This window comes from Chiroxiphia lanceolata, chromosome 1, assembly GCF_009829145.1.
Source record: "Chiroxiphia lanceolata isolate bChiLan1 chromosome 1, bChiLan1.pri, whole genome shotgun sequence".
NCBI lineage: Eukaryota > Metazoa > Chordata > Aves > Passeriformes > Pipridae > Chiroxiphia > Chiroxiphia lanceolata.
This window is the reverse complement of record NC_045637.1, coordinates 137,078,791-137,104,345: the sequence shown is the minus strand read 5'-3', so window position 1 is coordinate 137,104,345 and position 25,555 is coordinate 137,078,791. Positions and strand designations below refer to the sequence as shown.

Here is a 25,555-nt window from a genome sequence, read left to right as displayed (position 1 = left end):
GCGGAGAGCCTCCGGTACCAAATGCCAACCGGTAAATATTCACAAGATTATTAAATGCTGCACAAGTTCTCTAACGGGATCTCTTTCACACGAACTTGTATGTAATGCAATTTCATGAATTATGCAAATAAAGGTTTCAACTATTCACGACAAAACCCAGAGCTGTGTTACTCCGGTTGCAAAGAGCCGGGAACTGAGCGCATCAATCACAGGAGTCACAGGAGACACTGGTGCATTCCTGCCTGCTGATGGCTCTGCTTAAACATTTACATTTCACACACCGAGGGGAAAGAAAGGGGGAAGAAAACCCGCGCTGTTCCACAGAACAACTGAGAATTTACTTCCAGCACAGAACAACTTTGTACAGACATTTAATAACCAAATGCCGAGCAGAGCTCACAAATAAAATTTAACAATCTTTTTAAAAATACTGAGGTCTGTGAAGCTGCACATTTGCACCGGCAGCAGAAGCTTACCTGCTTGGCTGTTTTCAGACTGAGCCATAAGTGCTGCCATGGTTGAATTTGGATTCAGCCTATTGCCGTACATGTGGGATGGAGGCAGACTGAGAGAAGATCCAGGTAGGGTGTTTGCCTGCAAGAAACCGATTAAAAACTTGAATCCTTGTTTTAAAAGGGGGAGAAATGCTAGATGTATTTTAAAGAAGCCTTTCTACTGCACAATTATTGTTTTTGTAAGCTGAATGTTTTTTAAAAACAATGTATTTAAAAGAAAAAAAATATTTTTCCTTTGTGAATACAGAAACAAAATTGCAGTACTTTGAAAATATGTCAGTTTTAAAGTGTGTTGTACTTGTCGTTTGCAAGATCTGTCAATTAAAAAAAATCCTTCTAGTAAAAAAAGTACTGTGGCAAATATTAAAAATACCTAAATTGCATTTTAAAACAACCACAGTGTAGCAGGACGGGCAGATTTCCTTGCGATCCTGAAGTATGCGCTCAATGCTAGGACTTAGTAGCATGGCGACCATGTGGTTATCCCTACTAATTATTTAATCTTATTAAACCATTTACAAAATAAGGGCAGGTAGACAACAGATGTCTCACAAATGCTTGGGTTCCTTACATCACAAGCCGGCTGTGGAGGTCAAAAGGTCCAACTTTCAGCTCTATAGTTTAACTACACAGAGCCATATTTCCTTTGCTCGACTCCGTCATTAGTAAAACGTGCACACTATTTTGTTACTTCCTATTTTGATAGACTTGGAAGCCTGGTGTTTTTTTGTTTTGTTTTGTTTTTATTTTAAAGAACGCAAACAGCCATTACAAGTATGTTTTCTATACAATAGGGGGCTTGGGGAATCACAGCTTTGCCCTGACCCCATATAAGGAACTGTATTTTTGGCAGTTGGCCAGCTCTACTTATTGAAGAGCTCCCAAAGTTTGTGTTCATTCATGTTGCTAACCACAATTCTGAAGGTCTCTGCTGGGACTTGTGCCAAACAAGCGAAAATGAACCCTTGAACAGATGAAGCTAAGGAGGCTGGCCAAAATCTTGCATAATCCAACGCAATAAAAATACCTTCTTCTTTGGCTGCTGATGCTTTTTCCCTTTCGAAGAAAAGATTTGTGTCAAATGCTGAGTTGCAGAGACAGGCAATCAAAGAAATAAAGGCAAGGCTGCTTATTTAAAAGGCATTTTCCTACCTGATAAAAAAATTATTTCAGAACAAAGAAAAGACTGCAATGGGGATGGGGTGGGGGGTGGAACTGAAGATACACAAACCTGTGTGATCACTGGTTTTAAAATTAATCTGCTAAGAAAATGTAAACAACCTTTACACATGAAACTTTTTTTGAAAAACAAAAAAAGAAGGTGAACAGTAAGGAACTCAATTTCTGGGACATTTTGACATGCATAACTGTACACAAGAGACAGGGGAAACATACTGGTTATTACAGCAAAATATTACAGAGTATAAACTATGTATCTGGAAAGAATCACACACTACCATTAAGTTTTGGCTTTCAGCCAATATATTAAACTTGATGAATGGACTTTTATGCATTCACACAACTGTTTTCAATGATGCTTTATTTACTACATACTGGTGAGAAATTGTGTCTGATACTTACATTCTTCTACTGTCACAAAGTTAGAAAAAGCCACAAGTAATTGCTTACAATGATCAGGGTTTTTTTCACTTTTCAGTTTATAGGTATGTGCAAGATTGCTAGACATGGAACCAGAGCATCAATTCACATCTGGCTGTTAGTTCTGGTTGTTTGGTTGGGTATCTTTAGTAGAATTAATCGGAATTATTTCTAAGTCTTAAAAACAATGCAGGCACTTCCACCTATATACGACAGCTTCCAGAACTCCAGTATGTATTAGTACTGTGACACTGACCGACAAAGGCAGCAATACTGCACAGCTCCTGCTATTTCCTTTAACAAATGCCCATATTGCAATTCCAACTCAACTATTACTGTTTACTACCAACCTTCAGCTGCTTTCCCCTCAAAACCAAAAAAACTCCAAAAACAATACAGGTTTTTGTCAAATCCTTTCACTGAAGAAACCTTACAGAATGGAATGTTAAGAGATTCAACCAGTATTACCATTCAACCATATCTAAAAGGTCAGACTAGCAAAATAAAAGTCTACACATACTTAGTTTAAATAGACTGGTTGAGGTTATGAATTCTACTAATATAGTTTGTGCCTTTTTTTTTTTTACTCCAAACACCAGGTCTTATTTCTGTTCAGTTTTAGAATATTTCTCTAAAAGATTTCTTTTAATTCCAGTAAGTGTACTGCTCACATTTTGCACAGAAGATGTACACCTACTCTCAGTCCTTGTAATTCACTGCAAGGCTGCCTAAATGTGCAATAGCAACTCTATATTAGTTTATGATGGCAGGGTAGCTATAATCAGCAAGGAGAATATGTGTTAATTTGACTGAAACATGCACAAATAGCTTTAAGAACCTTCTGAAAATATTTAAGTATCTTGAAGGGAGTTGCTAAAGTTTGTTGAGTAACCATCACATCACAAAACAAAAGACATCAAAGGAATTAAACAATGTTTGCTAAGTGGGTTGATAGATTAAAAGACTTAGCGGGATTTAAACAATATCTAAGAACTTGAGGTGTTTCACAAGTGGTGGTTTCACCCTAGACTTAACCCCTGTTTATACTTAATATTAAAGGTGTCCTACAACAAGTTGGAACTACCAAAGTTCTAGTGCCATCCTGCATCCTATGCAACTCTCACAGGAAAAAGACAATAAAATTGTTCAAGTTAAGTTGGAGGCAAATTAAAAACTTTGAAAATACTTTTTTAAAACGGCTACGTAAAATGACAAGAATAATGATTTGCGAAGCTTTCTTCTGTATGTGACAACTTCATCTGACAGGGAAGTAGAGGAGGTGGAGGAGTGCTACATTATTTAAAGGTGAAATAGGAGCTTCATGTTTCACTCACAGTCGAAACAAGCTGTAGCAAGCATTTATTAAAAATGCGCAATCATCCTGTCAATACATATTAAGGTCACAGGACTGAAACATGTTCTAAAATGCAAAACTTTTAAAGCTGTATTATTCTTTATTTCAACTGATACCATTTAAACACTCAACACAATACATGATTAAAATGTATGAAGTAATGAAAAAATGAGACTGCTAAGTATTTATTTTGAAAAGGCAGCAAATTTTCCTAAAAATATTTTAGCAGAAGGATTTAAGCCCATCTAGAGGTACGTAACACACTGCTTTCCTTTATGGCATGTTCGATAAATCAGTAAAGCCATAAGCAGCAGAGCAGCACAGAAGGACGATGCATTGTAATTCACAGAATGTGCACATGCAATAAGAATAAATGATTGATATTTGACTGATGCTTAAAAACACTTCCTCCACAGCAAGAGAGAAAGTGCAAGTATATTCTTCTAATTAAAGAACAAGACTTGCAAGTTTACTAAATATATAATCCAAAACATTTAAAATACTTTTGTATTTGTCTGCATGACTCTCAAATTGTATTTTACTCTAACAGTATGACTACAAAGTTTCCCAAGTAACTGAATATTTTACTTAAAATTTCCAGGGAAAGCAGTCTGTTCATTTCAAAAGTTTCATGTTCTTTAAGCAGAAAAAAAACTAAGGGGAGAAAAATTAGGCAATACTTAGCTGTATGCAACTAGCCTAGGTCTCAAAACTTTGAGACCCTTTGAACATGCTTTTTCCCCTGTTCCTTTCAAGTTTTATGCTATGAAATATTTTCTGATAACAGGCCTCATTTCTGTCTCAGCTCCACACCAGTAAGGTTTTAATACTCAGCGTGTGATGAGAGATGAAACCAAGTGTGAACAACTTTTGGGTCCCATGAGTAGGCTGACTGTTGAAGCTGTCAGGTTCAATTGCATCATTCCACATTATTCAATGCCCCAAACTGCTCCCTAATTGTTAGGGGCTTAACATATTCAAAACCATTGTTTAGGCTAATGCTGAAATGCCTACAGTTGAGTTTCCATAAAGAAAGGGGAGGGATTTAATTGTAGTTAAACCATTACTGAACTCTCCTCCTTTCATGATAGGACAACAAGGATGGCCAGAACAACCAATTCCAAGACAGTTTCTTAATCAGTTTATATCCAATCAACATCCCTTTTCCCCTCTGCTTTAAAAATAGTCACTGCGATATTGTAGCTTTGTGTTATATCATCATGATGCTTTACAATTAGTGACAGATCACCTAATTACCTATTTCTGCCAATATCTATTTGTCAGAAATAATTTCAAAGGTTAATTTTATTTCTTGTTTAAAATAAAAACATATCATTGTTCCTGTGGTTGGGGTCATACCATTAACCAATCATACTAGGTTCTTCATCACAGCACGATGCTGGATATAAAGCACAAAACTCCCCCTTGTTCTTATTAACACAAAGTTAAGAAATAAAGAGCATTAGATACCACAAACAACTAGTTATGGCCAACTACTACTGAAAGCAGTATAAAAGATTTTGATGTAGATGAAGTTAAAAGCTACATTTTCTGCAAGCTTTTCTGCTACACTTCTGAGAAGATGTTACCAATGCTTTCCATGCAGTTGTCGAGCTTCATGAAACATGAAAGGAAATTCAAGCACCAGACCAAGTATTAACATAGCTTAACTTCATCTAGAAGTCATCTTAAGCTCATGTATTTTCGTCTTATGACAAGCAACATTTATCTGAACAATGTATTAATTAATTAAAACCTGCATTGCAATTAAATGAGCTTAGATATGAACACATATTAATGCTAGGCACATAATTATAATAAAAAATTGATAATATGCATATATATAAATTAATTGCTTTTCTTGAGAAGTGAAAAGAGCTGCCTGTCAACCGACAGCAGCAAAAGTAGCCTGATCTTATGCTTCCTAGCTTAACTTGGACAAGTGAAGAAATATTATTTTTATCCCTGGAATTTTTAAGGCCTTTGCTTGGGTATTGAAGGCAATGGGAAGAATATGCTATTGCTTCCTTTTTTTCTTTCAGTACCTTTAACTTCATTTAGGAGATGTGAGGGAACCACTGATACACAACATCACTTGCCTTCTCTGAACTGTGGTCAGCTGTTCATCTGGGGTGGCAATGCACACCCACAGGGGGTGGTCAGACCACAGGTAACTGCAACACAACAAAGCATCTAGGAAGCCCAAGAGGAAGGTCTGCCACAACAGCAACAACTTCTCATGTATCACTTACTGCAACACAACCCTTGAAAATTTTCACCACAAATATGAATTTGCTTAGAAATCTTATGTAGACCTTATTTCTAATGAAAAAAAAAAATTCCAAATTCCTGTTTATTTTCCTATATGCCAAGAAATACAGATGGAATGGAGGACAACTCGGAAGATCCTTAATCAAGCACTGTTTCCACATTTCTTTTGAAAATTATCATCTTTTCAAAACAACTAGCACAACACAATATTAATCTGCAGCATGACATTTATATTTAAAATATTTATATATATTAACTAAACTCATACTTTCATTTACATCTTATTAATACACATTTTGGCTGTCATAAGTTATAAGTTGAACATAATTAATAATTAATTTTCAAGCAAACTATACTGACCTACTGATTAAAACAGACTACAGGAACTACTGATGACTGAAAGCACAGAGCAAACTTTTACAGCTAACCTCATCTCACCTGCTATCACACATCATCAGTGTGAATCAACCCCCAACAGCCACTGCAGTGTTTTACTCATTCATTCTACGAAAGCAATACTGAGATTAAAAAGATAACCCTCCCATACTATCATCCTTACCATCCAAGCACTCTGAAGCCCTTAAAGTCCAACGTTTTTCTTAAACAGATAATCAAGGTCCAATTACACAATAAATGTTTTCACTACCTGGCTGAAATAAAAGAATTAACTCTTAGAAGTTTAATTAGGAGGCTGGAAAAGTTAAGTCAGAAAAAGAGTTTATGAAGTCCTGTATGGATACAATATTCACATCATTAGTACTTTTTCTGTTACTAACAAAAATACAACTTTGAACTTCCAGCTGTAATGAAGACTCTCACTTATGAACAAGCAAATAATCAAATACTGTCTTTGAGAATCAACTGTTTTGATTAAATGTACAAATAAATCTTTCAATTAAATGAAACCATCTAACCTTCAAACAGCAGCACTCAAATATTTTCCAAGAAAGGCATGAATGAATGCAACTGGGAAACACAGTGGGATTTGAAAAGCAAAATGAAAAATTAATGGCACACCTACAGAAACTAATTTATACCTCTGCCCAGTGTACAACAAGGGCACATCAAGTCATTAAAAACCACACGGATAGAAGGCCTATCTTCCAGTAATGTGAAAACACTAAAACCTCAACTGTACTACTAGTTTACTCCTCTCCTCCATGTTAACTAACCTGGATATTATATAATATTTTAACAGTTAAAATCTCTTTAGTTATATAGCAGACATAAAAAAGAGACTTGTACAAAAACTAACCAGAATGCTACTTCATTAAGAGGTCCTTTTTGGTTGGTTGGTTTTGTTGTCTAGGCTTTTTTGTTTGTTTGTTTTGTAGTAGGCTTAGGTTTTTTTTTTTTCAAAGGAGGCTTTACAGAAATAAGACCCTGGGATTCCTCCAGCTCCCCCACAGACCTAACTGAAAACAGAACTATCATTTCAACACAAATCCCTTTTACCTCAAGTTTGTTCCTCCATCCTTTCCATCTACCTCTCTCTTTATAGCACTTAACCTGTATGTGCTCTACATAGACAATGGAAGCACTGTCTTGCCCAAGAATCTGCTTTTCTTAAGAACCTTAACCTATCTATGAGGAATCTCAATTTCACTCTCATATTGACTAGCAGAGAAAATGGCTTTATTAGGGAAAAAACTCAGTAATTTATTTTCTTCGTATGAGTATCCCAAAGAAAGCCAGACACTTGTAATATGGCAAATAATGTATCTGAGAGAAAAGTAACTACTTGAAAAACTATATTTCAGAAAGAGTAATAATAAAAATCAGCTACTTGTTCACAAACATTGACATTTTAAGTAACTAAATAAACCTCAACAGTCTTTGCTATTTAAGTGATGAAACACCTACAGTAGCAGAATTGCTGCTGTGTAAAAATGCTTGCAAGATTCTCAACATTTATAGAAGGCCTATAAGGACACTGACTCAGCAACCAACTTTGCAGCTTATAACAAAGCACACACCGTGTAAACTTGAAATCTTTTCCAAGTCAGACCTACACTTTCAGTTCCATCCAAATAGTTTTATTATTTCCATTGCATACAAACTAGAAAATTTTTCACATTCAACACTATTACTATTGTCTCAGGCAACTAAATTGAAGTAGTGCTACACTCAGTTCAACGAAGAGGTCAATGTGCCTCAGTTGCCTGGAGACTGATGGTTGCTACAGCAGCACCAGATAAGCCAAGCTAAATAAGCTTCAGCTTGAAGGCAGAAAACATTTATTGCTAGACCGAAACATTGATGCAGTTGTCTCAGCATGCAGCCTGTGCAAAATCATGCAACTGCCTTTCAGACTACCTCTATATTGCATAAGTCTATGCGAAGACAATCTTACTGAAGCAAGAGGAAAACACGAAAAGTAAAGATTTTCATTGGGCTAAATACTAGATTACTTGCAACTATGATTCCTTTGTTCTTCTACTTGAGTCACATGTTAGAAGGAATTTTCCCTCTGGCTGTAAATTCTTGCTCCTTGCTACTCTCATCCACCCCCACCCCAAAAATCCTCAGTTAGATTGCATGAGAAGAAAATTAGATTTTTACCCGTTTTCCTAGAAGTAATAAGGAATTAAAACCTCTTTTAAGTGAGAAACAAGAAAATTCGAAGCAAAAACCTTTACTAGCACAGTTCTTTTACATTTTTAATTTTGCAAGACTCAAATTTAAGTGGCTGTGACACAAATATTTTGGAAGAAAAGTCACTGTTTAGCACTGACACCTTACACCACAATATTAAACCTCTCTGTCTACAACATTTTGTGGGGATGCATTCAGCACACTTTCTAAATCTCCAGAGCTGGCAATTTCCTGTGGCAGTGAGTCTCGAAGATGAGCAACATATTCTATTAAGAATGATTTCTTTTTGTTCTGGTTGTGCTGACTTTTCCTTTTAGATCTTTTTTTTAAGTTATGAGACAAAGAGAACCAAGAAATTTCAGCATCCAAACAGTCTGTGATCCACGTTGATATTTTACCTTTGACTCGGTGAGCAGGAACCTCTTTCAAGAGACTTTATCATCAAGGTGTTTTGATAGTAACATAAAATATGTTAACTGGTTTTCATGTATCCACCATTTCTATTGATTAGAGAATTCTAGTACCACAGTAAAGGCACAATTTCTTTTTTCTGGAAGGATGCTGCTTAAGCCATGCAACATCATTACCTCCAGATGTTTTATTATTCTCTTTTTAATTTTCACTCATATTAAAGTTCCTACAAATCATCTTTAAAAAGAAAAATGCAGAAAATACACCCAAACTGATCGCAAATTGGTAAAACTGGGTACTGTTTTGCATTTTAAAAAAACAACAAACCAAACAAAAAAACCTCACACCACCACCACATACTGTATGACAATGTAGAAACTGAACTTAAAAAATGAACTAATAGAACTTGCTTATTTTGGAGAAACTTAGCAATATATTAACATATTGCCATAATCACTGTCTATGCTTTACCTTAATGACTAATTACTAAGGGGTGAGAGGTGTCACCACAAGGCACTCAGCTGTTACTACCTTTGCAGATATGCAGTAGAAATCTATCCTATCTGCACTCTGGACTACCTAAGAGCTCTTATGGCATTCAATATCTCAGTGATTTCTATATTAAGAAATAGACTTCAGAAAGTGGCTTGAAAAAAACGTAAAATGAGAGTCAAGTTCTTCCTAAGTTCTGGAAATCATCTCTGATTACTTGTCTAATGCAATTTAATATAAATAGGATAAGTTCCTTTGCATTGCAAACTCTAACTTTTAACTTCCACATTGTTGTGATGTGCACCTTCAGGAGTGAAGCAGGAAACTCACTTAAGCAGCCAACCATCTAACGCAGGTTACCACAGTCTGAGACTGTCACATCCCAAAGTCCTCCAACTGGGGGCAACTTGTCTTGTTCCATGTACTCATCCTACTCCCCAAAGAAAAGTTCATTAAACATTAACAGCTGTTAGACCCACCATTTTCTAGAGTATCCACAGGGAGGATGGCCCAGAAACTTCCCTTGCTGCCTTGTTTCCCAGCCTCCCCAGCTCTAGCAAAATTCAGATGCTTATTAACCTGAAACTTTCCTTCCTTCCTCATGTTTACATTGAGCTGAATATTAAAAACCAAACCAAAACAACAACAACAAAAACCACCACAAGCATCAAACCAGCAGGAAACAGAGCATGTTTCTCTGAGCAAGACTGGGAAACAGAAGTGGGCAACAGTACCTTCCTTTGCCATACTGAATTTGAGAATGTGAGATCCATAATTTGAGGCTACAACTGTAAACCTGGAAGAAATATCAATCAGGAAGATGCATTTTACTGTCCTATGAAAATGCCCAAATCTCTCTGCTGAAGACTTGCAAAAACTCCGCTCAACTTTAATTTTCAGCAAAGAAACAAAGGGTATTTGTTTAAGATGTACTCTCAAATTCCTTCATAATTCCACTCCTGTTGTGAAGGTATAAATAAGAATAGTCCCAAAACTGCTCCTATCTTCTGCTTTGAAAGGGACAAGAACTAAGTATAAAGTTCCTATTTCCTGTATTTTCATTTATTTTCCCGTGAGTGCTAGAATATAAAATAAAAAGGACAAGAAAGTCCCTTGATAGCATGCAAAATGATGAGCAGACTTAAACTATGACAAGAAAAAAAATCCACTAGAACAGGAAGCCAAAAATAGTGTAGATGGTGATGTGGAGAAAGAGCAGGGGACTACAGAGATCCAAAATTAGGGACTAGATTAATTCAGAAAGTGAGAAAATATAAACTGAAGGACAGATGCATCTGAAACATCATGTGCCCTACACTCAGAACCTGAAAAAAATCTCAGGATTCCTGAGCTTTCACATTCCGCTGTTGCTAACAAATAACTCCAAATCTACTGGAAAAAAGTAAGCCTTATCTCCCTCTAAAAGCTGGATCAGACAAAGAAGGATAACCACCACTATATGAATGCTAAAGAAAACCCTGCTGCTTTTCTACTGCTCCTAAGGGGAGTAAAGCCAAATGAACTTCAGAGGGGACAATGGAAGTGATAAAAAGAAACTTATTTCACTCAGCATTGCAACTGAGCAGCAGCACCTACCTTCCCAATTATCATGTCTCTACCTTGGAGGCAGTACTTCATTACACTATGCAGAAGTGGACCTATCATGTCATCACAAATAAATCCTGGATGTAAAAGAATAACAAACAGCAACTATTTATTCAGTTTCCCTATCTCTGTGCAAGCTACAAGGCCTGCTGTTACAGACACTTCTTGGCTTTTTCCTTCTTCATTATCTGCCTCTGTGGCGAAGGAAGTACAAGGCATAAAGTAAGGGCTGAGAATTTAGGCAGAAAATAAAACAGAAGCTGCAGAGGAAAAAAAGAAGAAATAATAATCCAGTAGCAGCAGCAGGAAAAAAAAAAGTAAGAAAGAGAAAATCTTTTGAATTGTATCTGTAGAAGAGGTTAGTGGCCGGTGTATGCAATATTGCTTGATAATGCCTCACAGATGTGCTTATTACAGTCACTAAGAGATACCATCATGCAGTAGAATGAAAAAAATTCATCTACAAAGTCAAAATTTTATATTGAATTGTCAAAAGAATAAATCCTGAAAATTTCTGAATAAACTGAGATTACTTTAATGTAAAGATCCTACCTTACTGAATCATACGACAGCAAACCCAAAAACTTGATGAGCTACGAAGTTTTAAAGCAAAAGGCTGTATATTTAAGCAAACTACTGTGTGCCATTTCCACTCCCACTAAAAATACTACTGAAATGAGATTACAAAACACTTAAATGCATTTTTTCTTAAAAGCAATACAGTCTGAGACACTAAACAGCTTTAATAATCAATGACTGAAGAAAACCCAGTCAAAACCTTTACTTCCAATCCTGCAGTTTGATCCTGCCTTCAGAACATGGAGACCCCAGAAACAATCGACCATAGAGCACCAAGAGGGTAATTTCACTCATTTAAGTCATCAAAAAGAACAGAAAGCTCAACCTGTTTCATTCTCAATCCCAACCGAAGTAGCAAATATTCAGTTATATAATACTAAATCTACTAAGCAAAAATTTGGGGAAAAAATAATTTTTCAATCTAACAATCATCTATCTGCTGACAAATAAAACAAATCTTGCTGTGCAATGCCAGAAGACACTGAGGCTCCCAGGTCACTGCTTTTTCTATGAACATATGTTAATCACTAAGAATAATTTATCAGAAAGAGCAATACAGCAAACTGTTACAGAACAGCATAACAGGCTGACAGACATTTTTGCTATAATTATGAAACACAACAAAATCCTTGAGATAAAAATTGAGCATAGGACCTTAGAGTGGTGCAACTTGTGAGCTGGCTTAAAAGGAAAAAATTCAGATTATATTCAAAATCCAAATGCAAGAAAGTGATGGTTTTTTTAACAGAGGACACATATAAAGTTTACATGATCATGTAGAAGTTAAACATACACTTCAGAGAGGAAAGACAGACATTTGGGATATAGTAGTTTGCTGTTACATACAAACCAGGCAGTATCCACAAACATGTCAAGAGGATCAATTCACTGAAAACCAGGAGCAAATATTTGTGTGGACTGGACTGTTCCCCTTTTCTCCTGTATCCCTTTTTTCCTACATTCTTGCAATTATTAAATGCATTGTTATGCTAATAAAGCCTCACTTGAATTAAGCAGTGTAATCTATGTGAGGCTATGCCCAAGACATATAAAAAAGAACAGGATGCAAAAAATCTGCATTTTCAGCAAGTGGCATTTTTACTAGTCCAATGATTCCCACCTGGTGAACAACACCAGCACTTAAATTCAGTTATGGCACAGCATGAAACACAAGTTAATAATGTCTTCTGGATTTATAAGATTGGAATAAAAATTATGAGTGGCATGAGAGAAAAGAAAATGAGACAGAAAAGGGGATTGTAACAAGGCCCATACTATATTTTTGTCTTAAAAACAAACAAAAATTACAGTATGGGAACTATCATTCTGGTCGATAAAATGAAAAAATCAAAATCCAGGATTTTCAAGTTGTGAGATTTTTTTAAGCTTTAAAATCAATGTTGTTTAGTTGCTGAAGGAAAAGCAGCACTTTGAAGTTCTAATCGCTGAAGTTTTATATGGGCATATAAAATTATTAAAAATAAGTTATTTTGTGTAGTATTAAATTTAATAGTAGTATCATTTAATATTATTATTACTTAATTTAGGGCAGTTGCTTTCAATTGCTTGCAAGTTTTTTTAATACTATGAACAAAATTTTCTCTATTAGGGGCATATCATACCATCCTAATCAAATATATATCAGCTAATTCTGAGACTAATTCTGTGGAAACATATTTTTTCCCAAGACCTTCTCTTTAGAATTTCTTAAAAACCTGTCTTTTAAAAAAAAGGGAAAAAAAAATCCATCAAAAATTGGCAAATTTATGATGTCTCCAAAATCGTAATTACAAACACCCAACAGAGATCTAGGAAAACAGCTGAAATCTTACAGGATACATCTTAACAGCAGATCCTAGAGGCTATTCCAATTTTTAGTACCATTCCAACTGCACATCTGCCACCCTGACCAGATAACTGAGCAGCCAAGGTTTGGTTATACTTGCTCTCTTAAGTAATAGTAGTTTAAGTAAAACCTAACTTTTTAACTACTGCTTTTTACCTGCTATAGAGGTAGCTTAGCTTAAAACCTAGGGTGACAGTTTTCAGAACACTACACAAAAAATACATTGGCACACTCTTATTTGAATACTTCCATGGTCAAGAGGTGGGTAAACATTGGGACTACATCCACAAGAGCCCACTAAGTAGACACTGCACTCTGATGAAACTTTGCAGAACTAAGTAGGTAAACCCTAACCCTTCACATGTAATCAGTCATTTATGCTAAAATGGGGGGGGGGGGGGGACACCAAAAAAAAAAGGTTTGCTTCAATTGGAGAACAACAGCATGGTAAACTAGGCTCTCTTGACAGAATCTCTTCAAACTAGTAAGGAGTCTTTTATACTGAAAAAAGACTCACGGAAGCAGTGGAGGACTTTGTTAATTCTCTGTTCAAAGCCAGGACCTCACCTTTAAGGTTGTCAACCAAAGATTCTCACCATTTGAATCTCTCTGTATAGTTCAGAACCAAAAGACTCTTTAAATGATAGTACCTGTGACCAAGATTCTGAGAAGTAAATCTGCGACCACTTGAAAACAAGTTTGGTAGTGAGGTAAGATACATAACTCTTTTGCTTCTTTGGGGAGGGAAAAAAAAAAGCCCCCAAGGCAACTCCCAAACAACAAAGCCAAAGAAATGACAGGAATTTCAAGCACTTAACCTATGGAGGGCTCTCTAGTTCAGCTAAACAGTAAGAGAAAGTCTATCTCCTAGGGTATACTTCTCTCTCTTTGTGACAACAAAAGCTAAAAAAAATACTATGGTATTTCTGTTCCTGACTGCTAAATATGGGGTTTGTCCCATTGCTTTTTGATGTTTATCCTCTGACAGAGGTTAACAAATAGAAGTGATGGTGCACCACTCTTGCTTATTTAACTTTTCCATGTCAACTGATTTTACAGACCTTTGTCTTATCCCATCTCAGTGTCTCTTTTTCAGGCCACGAGTCCTTCACTATTTACTCACTCCTTATAAAGATGTTCTTTGCCATTGTTCACTGCCATGGCTCTTCTTGTACCTCTTGTGGCATGTACCGTATCTGTTTTGAATAGAAACTGCCCTCTCCCCTTAACATGGACTTTATTATTTACCCTCTTACTACCTTATCAACACAGGCTGGTGAGGTCTTTCAGCAGTTTGTGACAGCTGATCTTCATAATGGCTCATTGCATAACCCATCAGAATCAGGAAACTTGGCATCTGTTCCTCCTCCCTTCCCCAGATCATTTATGAGTTCACTGAGCCACACAAAAAGCCAAGTCTTTCCAAGACACTGATGGCAAACCTCTCCACCGTGGAAACTGAGCATCGACTTATTTGGGTTTTTTAAATCTTTTCACCTGCTCCTAAACTATGACACAACCTCTTCTCGTATCTCCAGACTGTTCAGTTTAAGAGTCTTCAGTGAGTAACAGTGTGTAATGATCTTTGGAAATGAAAAAAAAAAAAAGAGAACTTGCCAAAGCGCCATATTTTTAATTCATTTCTTGAAAGCAATTTCTATCAATTTGTACAAAAGAGATGTGGTTTTGGGTGAAACCACCTTATATCTTTAGGAAAACAGTTCAGAAGAATTATATAAAAATATGAACTACCACCTAAAACAACTTGTTATTTGACATTGAAATGTATTCTGTGTTAGTCTTCACATAGTATTGCTACTATACATGTACTATATTCATCCTCATACACACACATTAAGCTTGATTTTAATTCTTCATTGTTTATATCCACTATCTTAAATCACTGCAGGTTCTTTAAAAGCTGATTGCTTGTATGCACACAAAAAGATATATATTTGATACATTCATTGTAAGAGATTCCCATCATAAAATGAAAAATACAAGAAACAAGAAATATAAAATCATCTTGTCCAGTGCAGCATTCCTTCATACTTGCACACTAACCTTGGTGGCTTTCTCCAACTACAACTTTGTACTCTCTTGTCTTGCTAATGTAATCTTGTCCAACTTAAATTCATCATACTATCATAGCATATCAAAATACATCACAAAGATATTTTTTCTAGTTCATTACTTCTATTATGCCACCATTCTGCACTTCTCCCATGCCTTCCTTACTCCTTCATCATCAAACATGAGCTACATAACTTCATTTCCATGACCTTTCATATACAAAACTATACCATGTCAACATTCGTTATCAAGGCCATCTCTTTGCCAGGGCTAGCCTTAACTGCCCATTTGTCAAACATCCCAAACAAACCCTCTGTTCTTTAACTGATACCAGCATTTTTGCATAAAACATGGAAAACTTTACATATTTTCCTCTTTTAAATCCTTTCTTGACTGGTTCTGATAAAAGACATTGGTTAGAGCACTGACAACTTGTAAATAAAATTTTTGCTACTGGTCATAATATAGTCATTATTACTAAACACTTCCTCAGACTATTTTTTAAAAAATCTATGTGCTCAACAAAGATGAGACTATGTAATATCATGGGGAAGTTCTAATCACTATAACATTTTCACAACAAATATAATGTTTATTAACCTATTTTCCAAACAAATTATGGTTCCTTTTAATATTGAAAATAAGCAGGTCAATAACATGGTTTGCTATCTTAAACTCTTGTGATAGTTTACCTGAGTTGCAGCAAAAACAGTAGTTACAGAAGGCGCAGTTGAAGGTGATAGAGCTCCCACTTGCTGCAAGTGCCCTGAAGCCTGCTGAGGTAAATGAGAACTGGAAACGGGAGTGCTAGATCCTGAGCCAGATACTGCATTTGGAAATGATACTGCTACATCATTGCTGCTAAAAATACCTGAAAAAAATTACAAAAACGATTACATGCATCTCTCTCTCTCCTCCTCCCTTTGTTTTCTAGTAACCATGTAAATATGCAGTAGAAAAATTAATCAAGACAAACAAGATCACTTAATACATAATGCAGAAAGCTCCTGTATTGAAATTCTAACCATGCTGATTGATAAAAGTGCTCTTGTCATTTGACATTCTACAGTTCAGGGAACACAGATTGATTCAGTTTTAAGTTTTTGTAAAACGTGTGATAAATCAAACACTTATGTGCGTTACAAACTGCTCAAATATTAACAGTAGCAGAATTTTTGGCTAAAATGCCTGCCTTCGGCCGAGTCTGCTATCAGAGTTTGTTCTTTACATGAATTACTGTTAAGTAAAGAATGAAGTATTGGGCTATATAACTGAACATACACCACACAAATGGAAAAAATACTTTTTAACTTTAAAGTAAATGTTTCTAAACAACATACATTTATCCAAAACTGTAATTTTGGCAGCTAAGGATTGCTTGTGCTTTTTCAGAAAAATACTGACAGCAAGTCTGAGGACGAAGTACTCAGATTTGCCCATAGAACTGGTGGTATTTCATTTATTCACAAACAAAAATTCCATCCATGATCTATATGAATGCTTGACTAACATTTCTGCTAGAACAGTCAACAAACAAATGACTAAATACATTAACATTAGTCAGACTTGCACGTTAGCAATTTAAATAGGAAGAGTTCATACCCCTCTGTGAAGCCATTACTTCTGTTCATCTACATGCAGGGTAAAGTTCATTATAGAGGTTGGGAAAAAAACCCCTACTGACCAGAAGCCCAGGACAAGAAGTAGTACCTGTCTATGAAACCGTTAGGCTCCACGTGCATTAGATAAGTGAGCTGTCAGCTGGCCAAGGAATATCAAGCATGGTAGCACTGAACTGCAGTTAGAGGAAGAGTGCCACAGGGAGTAAACAGAAGTAGAATGAACATGGTTAGATCAAAAAAAGCAACAGAACTGAAATGCCAGTTAGAAGGCAAAGGGTGGAGCTAGTTTGTCACTCATACAAATAAGGATTTGAAGAAGGCAGTGACAATAAGAAGATACTCAATGTTAAAACACCACTTGCCACCCAGATATCCCTCTGAGCACAGGCAGTCAAGGGAGACTAACATCATCCAAACCCACACATAATATGCAAACACTGATGCATCTTAAATTCCCTGCCTCCATTAACTGTCAAGAAAAATGGAAGAGAAAATCAGCCAGTCCCAGCAGAGAAAGAAGATACGAAAAAACAGCTGAAGACACATCCTGACAACACTTTTTTCCTGCCTAACCAAGGTTAGTGACTTGTCATCTTCTCCCCAATCTCTTCATTACAGTGCAATTCAATACCTGCTCTGCTGTTCTTCTGACTTCTGTATCTTTTTCCACTTAGTACACCTCCCCCTCCTTGTTTTTTTTCTTTTTTGTCACCATCCCCAAAATCTACAGTTTGGCACTATTAGCAGTTAAGATCCTTAAACTGTTCACTTTGTAATGATCTTTTCCCAGTTTTATCTGCCTCATCTAACTACACAGTATGTTTTATGGATCCTGCTCTCATTTGTCCCTACACACCACCAAAATGAACACGATTAACAAACAGCCTTGATACTGAGTCTGCTCTTAAATGTGATACAACGACAACCACGAAAGCTGAAATATAGCCCAGGTCCTCAAAAGATTTATCTGCTTTTAATCAGCAATTTCAAATTAATAAAAAGGATGAGATTTGCCCCTTTGTTTTTTGAATGCATGAAAACAATTAAACATACAAACATTCTTTAAAAATATTAGATTCTCATGCAATTATCAGGCTTCAGGAACCATACATTTTAAGAGTAAAAATAATGAAATATCACAACACCTATGATGAAATCATAAGAGCTCATCACCACAAATACTATCACTCTCATAAAATATCAATAGTAATGAGAGGAGAAAACAAAATTTTTGGTGAGAGTCAAGTATTAAAAAAGTAGGATATTTTGCCAGAAAGGGAAAACAACTCCAAAATTTTAAAGCTCTTGTAGATTTTTTCTTAATTTTTAAAAATCTTACACATTTAGTAACTGCAGAGCTTCTGCTGCTTCTATTTTAATGATAAGGTTTATTCTTCCTCTTAAAAATAAAATTCTGGAATACAAGCAAGATAGTTATGAAATCACAGGCATAAAAATATTTCAAAAGAAAAACAAGCAGTAAACTAGTTTGCCAGTGGAATGAGGTAAGCTAATATTTGATGCCAATAGCTGCAGTAGTATTAAAAACACTATTTGTTGCTGTTGCAAAATACAGGACAAATATGACCTATCCGCACACTCTGTTTGGGATAAGTATTTTTATTTAGCAATACCTTACTTAACACATAAAGTACATGCACCTTGTGGAACTAGTCATGCAACCAAGATATTACTCCATGCGAGCATTCAAATAAGAAGTGTACGCTAAAAATACAAATAATTCCTTGATTTTCACGCCATTTCAAAAAAACTTGTGTAAAAACTAGGTGCATATCATATTAGAAAGCCAAGACAGAACACATTTGAAATGTCTCAAAAGCACTAAGTTGTCCTTTGATGTTTGGGGAGAGATAAATTCCTTTCTGGATCAGGAATGAATAATAACGAAACCCTAAACAAATCACTGTAAACTACACTGATGTTTAAAACAAACCAACCACCTTGACTTTCTTCCCATATTACTGAAAAGCCAAGTAGCTATAACTTGTGATGAATGGCATTGTGTAATTTGCCAGAAGCATAAATAGCATGGTCAAATATAATCTTCAGCATTTTGAAGAGAACACAGTTCTTTCAGCTCCAGGTGGAAACAGAAATGTAACCCTGTTCAGGTAAACCCTGACTGTGTGTAACACCACGAGCACAGCTGCACAACACTAATTTCAGGTTCTAACAGATAAAATGCACATAGAGCCTGCACTGTTGGAGTGAAAGGCTTAAAAAAAGGCAACAAAAAAAAAAAGGCATCTCTGGACAACAAGTAACTGCCTGTGTAGTACTGTAGAGCAGAGAACACATCAGATAATGCATATTGGGGAAAAAATGCATTCTTTTTTTGCTGACAATCAATGACAAAACAGCTAGTAGAGAAAAAAAAAAGAACTTCAAGAATAGTGAAAAACAAAACAGCCTCGACTAAGAACTAGCATTGCAGCAACATCCACCAGGTGACACACAGTGATAAAATCACAATTTTAGTGATTTTATTCAAAATCGCAAAAGTAAGTAGTTACATGAGCAGAAGACTTAATATAAGAGATTAAATTCTGGCTTTCAACAGTGTTGCATCTCACAAACAACACTGATACATTAAGCTTTCTCCACTACAACTTCTGTATCTAGCTATGAAATCCTCAGTTCTTATTTTCTAGTACTACAGCCCCCTCCGTTATCCCTTACGTTCCCTTCCTATGCTGGTGACTGCCTAGTTCAGCAAGAGACAAAACAAGCAGTGATTACTTTTGTAGCCATACACCGTCCATTCCTATTACAGGAACTTACATGTTTTAGACTCCTTTTTTTTGCTAAAAATTGGACAAGAAACTCAAAGCTTACTGCGGGCCAAAATCAAGAGACAATGTGTAGACTGCTTCCCTAGGAGGCTTGGAAAATGTTCTCCCTAAAGCTGTATTTTCTTTTGTAGGTCAGTAATTTGGAACTCTTGAAACAATTGTGAAAAGAGGAAGTTATCTTTAATATGTCATAGGTTGCTCATCTTAGCATTTTGCCAAAACTTCAGGAATAAGCAGTATATGGTCAAGGAGGTTATTCTTACAATGTAAACTTACAAGTCCACAAAAGTTGCACAGAACTACAGAACCTTGCTACTTAGGGGAAGACAGATGGACATGGGGCAGGCACAACAACCTCAAGGGGCCTTATAGCAGAACTCACAGTAATAAAAGGGAATTTTGAGTTATGAGAACTTCTTTACAAAAACTGAAGCTATATACACATTTTCAGCACCTTCACTTCCTGTGGTAATCTCAAAAAGTCTCCCCTAAACCCACTGACAACTTTCTATATCGAGCAAAATGAAAAAGTGCCTTTGCATAAAGCAGTCCATTAATTAGTAACTAAACGTGTAGAAAAAAATTAAGTTCTGTTATATAAGGATGAACATGTTCTATTCCAGTAAAATTTAACAGTGGAAGAGGTACCCCTCTACATTACTTTGTAATATGGACATAAACTAAAGTGAATCTAATGCAAAACACAAGCAAATAAAAACAGGTTATTTTGACAGTTGTCCAAAAGGAGAAGAAAGTTGTATATGAAACTGCTGAGCTAGCAAGAGAATTTCATTTCAATTTATGAGATAATGAGCTTGGATGCTAAGGATCAATCTATTTCCCTCATGAAGAAACCCGAAATCTAAGAAATTATCAAGCAGTTTTCCTGCGGCTGATGAACAAAGTGGTAAGAGTTCACCTTCAGAGAGGTTTCTAAAAGATTCTGCAGTAACAGTTCGAGAAGTGCACAGTAATGCAAGTAATACCGATCTGCAGCTGGATAACAGGCTACCATTCCCTCCCTTTCAGTAACTGGGCATCCATTTTTGATGGAAGCACAACAGCCTGTCACAGATCAACAGTCAATGCCCTCCATTCATGAAGGGTATTCTGAGTACTCTCCATGATAAGGCAGAAGGAAAAAAAGCTCCCAGACTTGAAGTACCCAAAGAGTACATACTGCTGGGGGTAGAGGGGAGGAGGGAAGATACAAGTGTACGAGCTTTCAAACTGGAACAACTGTTCTAGTTTCATACCTACTGACGGAAGGCAGACTGCCACAATTATTCACTTTGAGAATACTCTACACTCTATAGATCAGATTTATATACGAAGACCAAAACTCCTGACAAGAGTTTTGAGACAAGAACCTTGACATAACTGAAGAAAACAATTTAACATAGCCAAGTCACAGATATAGCAAATACCTGAAGTCTGCTATCAAACTCCATTAAAGTTATCCTCAAATCCTTGACAGCTCAGCCAGCAAAAGATGTTCGGTCAATCTCTTCTGCCTACTCCCATCCCTATGTTCAAAACCCTGACTGTACAGCTGTCTACAGTCAGTCAGAAATGTATTCAATAATGGCATAAGGTTGAAGGATCGGAACTGATCTGTGTAGCTACCAAAATGGTCTACTCTTGTGTTCAGCTAGCCCCACCTGTGAGAGTGAACAATGGTATTTTATACTTGATTCCACGTTTGTTAACGACCACACGTCAGCAGTGATACAGAACTCACTTTTCAATAAATTGCAACAGTAAGGAATACATATACCAGCTAACTAACATGAAACAACACTTACAAGTTGCTTAGACCAAGCTCAGTCAGTGCACAGCCCTCAATTAGTCTTTTATTTCCACACGCAGATTTTTAAGTACAACATTTCAAAACTGCCTAAACCCCTGTCAGAAAGGTTACAACTTCCTGGTGCAGTGTGCCTTTTCCCACTTCCAATTATTCCAAGCTGATACAGGTCTTACACTACAGCTCTCCACTGCAGAAGGGCTCAAACCCACATTTTTCATAGCCAACTCAAGATGAATTTGCTCTCTGAGAGAAAAGGTTTAAATGTGACACAAGAAGACAGGTGAATGACATGCTGATCTAGGAACACTGGGAGAACTGTGTCGTTTTTCTAGCCCACTGTATCTGTCTCTAACAGTGAACAATAATAGCTACCAAAGTACACAAAAAAAGGGCAAGCATGTAGTAATACTTCCCTCAAATGTTCTCCTAGTCTCTAGAAATCTATAACGTATGGACTTGGAGCTTGAGGAATGGTCTTTGTAATTATTAGCCTTAAATTGGCTTCCAACCTTGTCCCAGTGAATTTCTTCCAGTCCTTTCTGAGCAGTTGTAACTTTTCATACCATGCCTCATGGCAAAGTTATACCTTAGTTAAACTGTGCAGTCTTTTTTTGATAGTGTAGTAGTGGAAGATAGCTGACAGAGGGACAAACCTCCTTTCACTTCTTTCCTCCAGACGATTTCCCACAATAATTGCTGAAATGCTTTATAACTGCCTGTTTACATTTCATAACTAATTCAGCTTTATGAAATAAGACACATTAAGAATTTCATGCGTATTCTAGTCTGATTCAAAATGTTTTGAAGTATTCTTCTAGAATAGAGCACTAAGATAAAGAGCTCCATGATTGTATCTGAGACACATATGCTCAGAACTACAGGAAAGACCTGTAGTTCAAGTGTGTCACAGCACAGAAAGATCTTGTAAAAGAAAAAGCTGGACAGATACGGAAGAACAATTGATAAAGATCTTAACTTTTATGTAGTTGTTCACTTTCGTATGGTGAGCTAATACACACAAGCCTAAGTCACTTAAGTATGACAAACTAAAACCAAAGCAGTTCTAACCTCACTTAGTGAGTTCCCTGAGTAGGAGCACGACACTTGTGATCTACATTTCTTAATGATTTCCAGAGAAAATTTACCATGTTTGCTTAAGATCTCTGAAAACACACCATAGCTTCAAACTCTTCTGACAGTAATCTACCTCAGTGCTGAAATGGTGAGTCACTGGAAGCACTAGATTCCTCTTCACTGTTCACATAATACAGTCTTTTACTGGAGTTTCTACCTCCGAAGTTCTCTCTTTTGGATTCCAGTGGGAAGCTGGGAGAGGGGAGAACAGCTGTTGCCCAAATTGGTGAAAGACTACATACAGCTGTCATTAGCAACAGCTAAAGCTTTGAAGTGGTATTCTAGAATCTCATGGACAGATAACTACACTTAAGGTTGTAATATTTTACAACCAAACAATAATTACTCAATACTCCAAAAAAAATGTGCATAAAGGAACTATTTCAATTACTTTGTAATGTGCCCTTATCTTGTTCTTCTTTTTTTACAATTTACATAGTTTAGCTGGGCACTATTGTTTCCATGCTTCAATAGAGGCAGATGCCTTTTTATTAACACTGAAAAACTCTGCCCAATTTGGGCTAGATTCCAAAATCTTAATTCATGCTCAATACAGATTCTGTTTAGTTCAGGTTATCTTGTTAAAAAAATCATATCATATATATTAAATTTTGCCTGCACAGATGCAGAGGCCAAAGGCTACAAAACTGAAGTTTCTTTGGAAATGCATTGTCTTCTAAAGCCAATCACAGCACCAGGACTTGGCACAATGGATGTCTGTTCTGTGCTATAACTCTCCTCACTGCAACTCAAAAACTAGCATAAGACAGAACAACCAAAAACAAAGACCCGAAAACAGCAACAGAAGTATGAAATAAAACGGACAGAAGACAGAACAAGCAAGAACAGAAGTAGCCACAGAAAGGCTACAATAAACATTACAATTTACAGCTAACTCTAACATAAAATAACCAGGTCATTGTTTCCCATAGTCTTTTTTTAAAGTATGCATTAAAATCATCAACAGACATGTATGTCTGTACTCCCCCTTGCTCCTTTTCAGTATTAGGCCCATAAAACAAGAAATGAGAATGAAAGGCCAAGTCAAAAAAGTCTGACTGTAAAGTCCAGAGTAAGATTGAGAAGGACAAAGCACATTGTTATCACACAGTGATTAGCAGTGAAAACTTCACATCTCTCAACTGCAATTTTTGTGAGGATTTTTAAAAGTTTTTGAAAAAGCATGAAAAATACAAGAAGTTGACCATAAAACCACAAAACACAGCACTGAATATACAAAGTCTCTTACTGGCAAAACTGCAGTGTGCCACTGTCTGCCTTGAAGTGTCTTGACTCCTTTCTATAAAGGCAGGCACCTTACCAGGAGGATACAGCTTGCATGGCTCCATTTTCTAGCCCTCTTTTTCAGGACTAGACCCTTTCAAACCACATTCAACACTTCAGCTATTATCTTTCATCCTTTACAGTTTGTCAGCACCAAATTTCAACTGACAGGCTTCGCCCACCACCTGTACAGCATAACTATCACAAACAAACAAACCTCTCTCCTCCAAACTTCTATTTGTCTCCACTCAAAATAAAACAGTTTTTCTTTCTGGTCTTTTACTGCTGATGTGCAGTCAGCTTAAACTCAGTGCAATGGAAAAACAAGCTCTGGATACAGATTCCATCAAAACTCCTTACTGACAGTGACACAATCCTCAGGACTGCCTAACTCGTAATCTGAATATGCTGTTGGAGTAAATGATCTTCCTTTATTTAAATATTTATCTCAAGCTTGAACACTTTATTTTCATCCTATATACATACATGACAGGATCTTTCCTTGCTGTTCATACTTTCAAAATTTCTACCTACCCTCATTGATTTCACCCATATATATATGCTTCTACCAAAACAAGAGCCCTGCAATACTGGGAGAAAAAAAAAGAAACCAACTTAAACCCGGGAAAGTACCATGAAACATCACTATCACCCTCAAAAAAGGTAGGTTAAATGATAAACCCTGTCCAAACACCATTCTAAAACAAACATGAAGATTATGCTGCTCCACAACAGTAAGTCATATAAAGCATTATTACTGCTTGTCAATGTATGTTCTTCTAACATCTATGCTATTAGTTTAAAAAACAAACAGTGCAATGTGAAAAGAAGTCACAAATGTTGTTCCATCCATTTCTATTCTGTACTCTGTTGTGAACCTATATCTCCTCAACATTAAACAGCAAAAAGGCTCTGCTTATAAAATAGCAGAAACTCACCAAGTTCCAAATTCAGCACACTTTGTCAGATACCCTTCAGATGTTTTATTTTTGTTCAGAAAAATGGTGAGCTTGCTTTCCTTCATCTCAAAGCTGGTGCTTTGTATACCTGGGAGAGTGAGAGGGAAACCCTATATCAAAAGGCAAAAAGCTAAACCTATTTTACTACAGCAAAGCAAATCTAGAGAAATTTCAATATTTCTCACCACATGTAGACTATGAAATATAAATTTAATGTAATATTATTATTTAAGAGACCCACTACTGTAGACATTTGCCTAACAGATGTAATTCATAGCTCTGACAGTGTGAAAAACAAAACCTTAATGATTTGTAGCTTAAAATGCTAAGAACTTCACCATGCAAAGTTTCAAACATATAAATTCATTTCCATATGCTGAACTAAAGTCAATATAATACAGTGTATACAGCACTGCTCTTCCAACATACTTGCACAGCAATAAGAAAATTTCTATTTTCCTGACACCAAAGGATAAAAAATTCCTATTTTTATTAACAGATCACCTGACACCAATTAAATATCACATTGGGAAATAAACTTGATCATCTTCAAACTAGCCTCATGAGAGAGTTTAAAATCTTTCAGTAACTTG

General features: G+C 36.2%; 1 protein-coding gene across 7 annotated transcripts in view; it reads right to left on the bottom strand.

Annotated features, from left to right (window-relative positions):
* Positions 1–25,555, bottom strand: part of MLLT10 (MLLT10 histone lysine methyltransferase DOT1L cofactor) — a 125,392-nt gene that overhangs the window by 18,225 nt on the left and 81,612 nt on the right. For all 7 annotated transcript variants that reach the window (XM_032707796.1, XM_032707787.1, XM_032707845.1 and 4 more), the window contains 2 exons: positions 16,033–16,211; positions 477–594 (listed from right to left, as the gene is read on the bottom strand). In XM_032707796.1, coding sequence (XP_032563687.1) covers positions 477–594; positions 16,033–16,211 — 297 coding nt within the window. The remainder of the gene's footprint in view (positions 1–476; positions 595–16,032; positions 16,212–25,555) is intronic.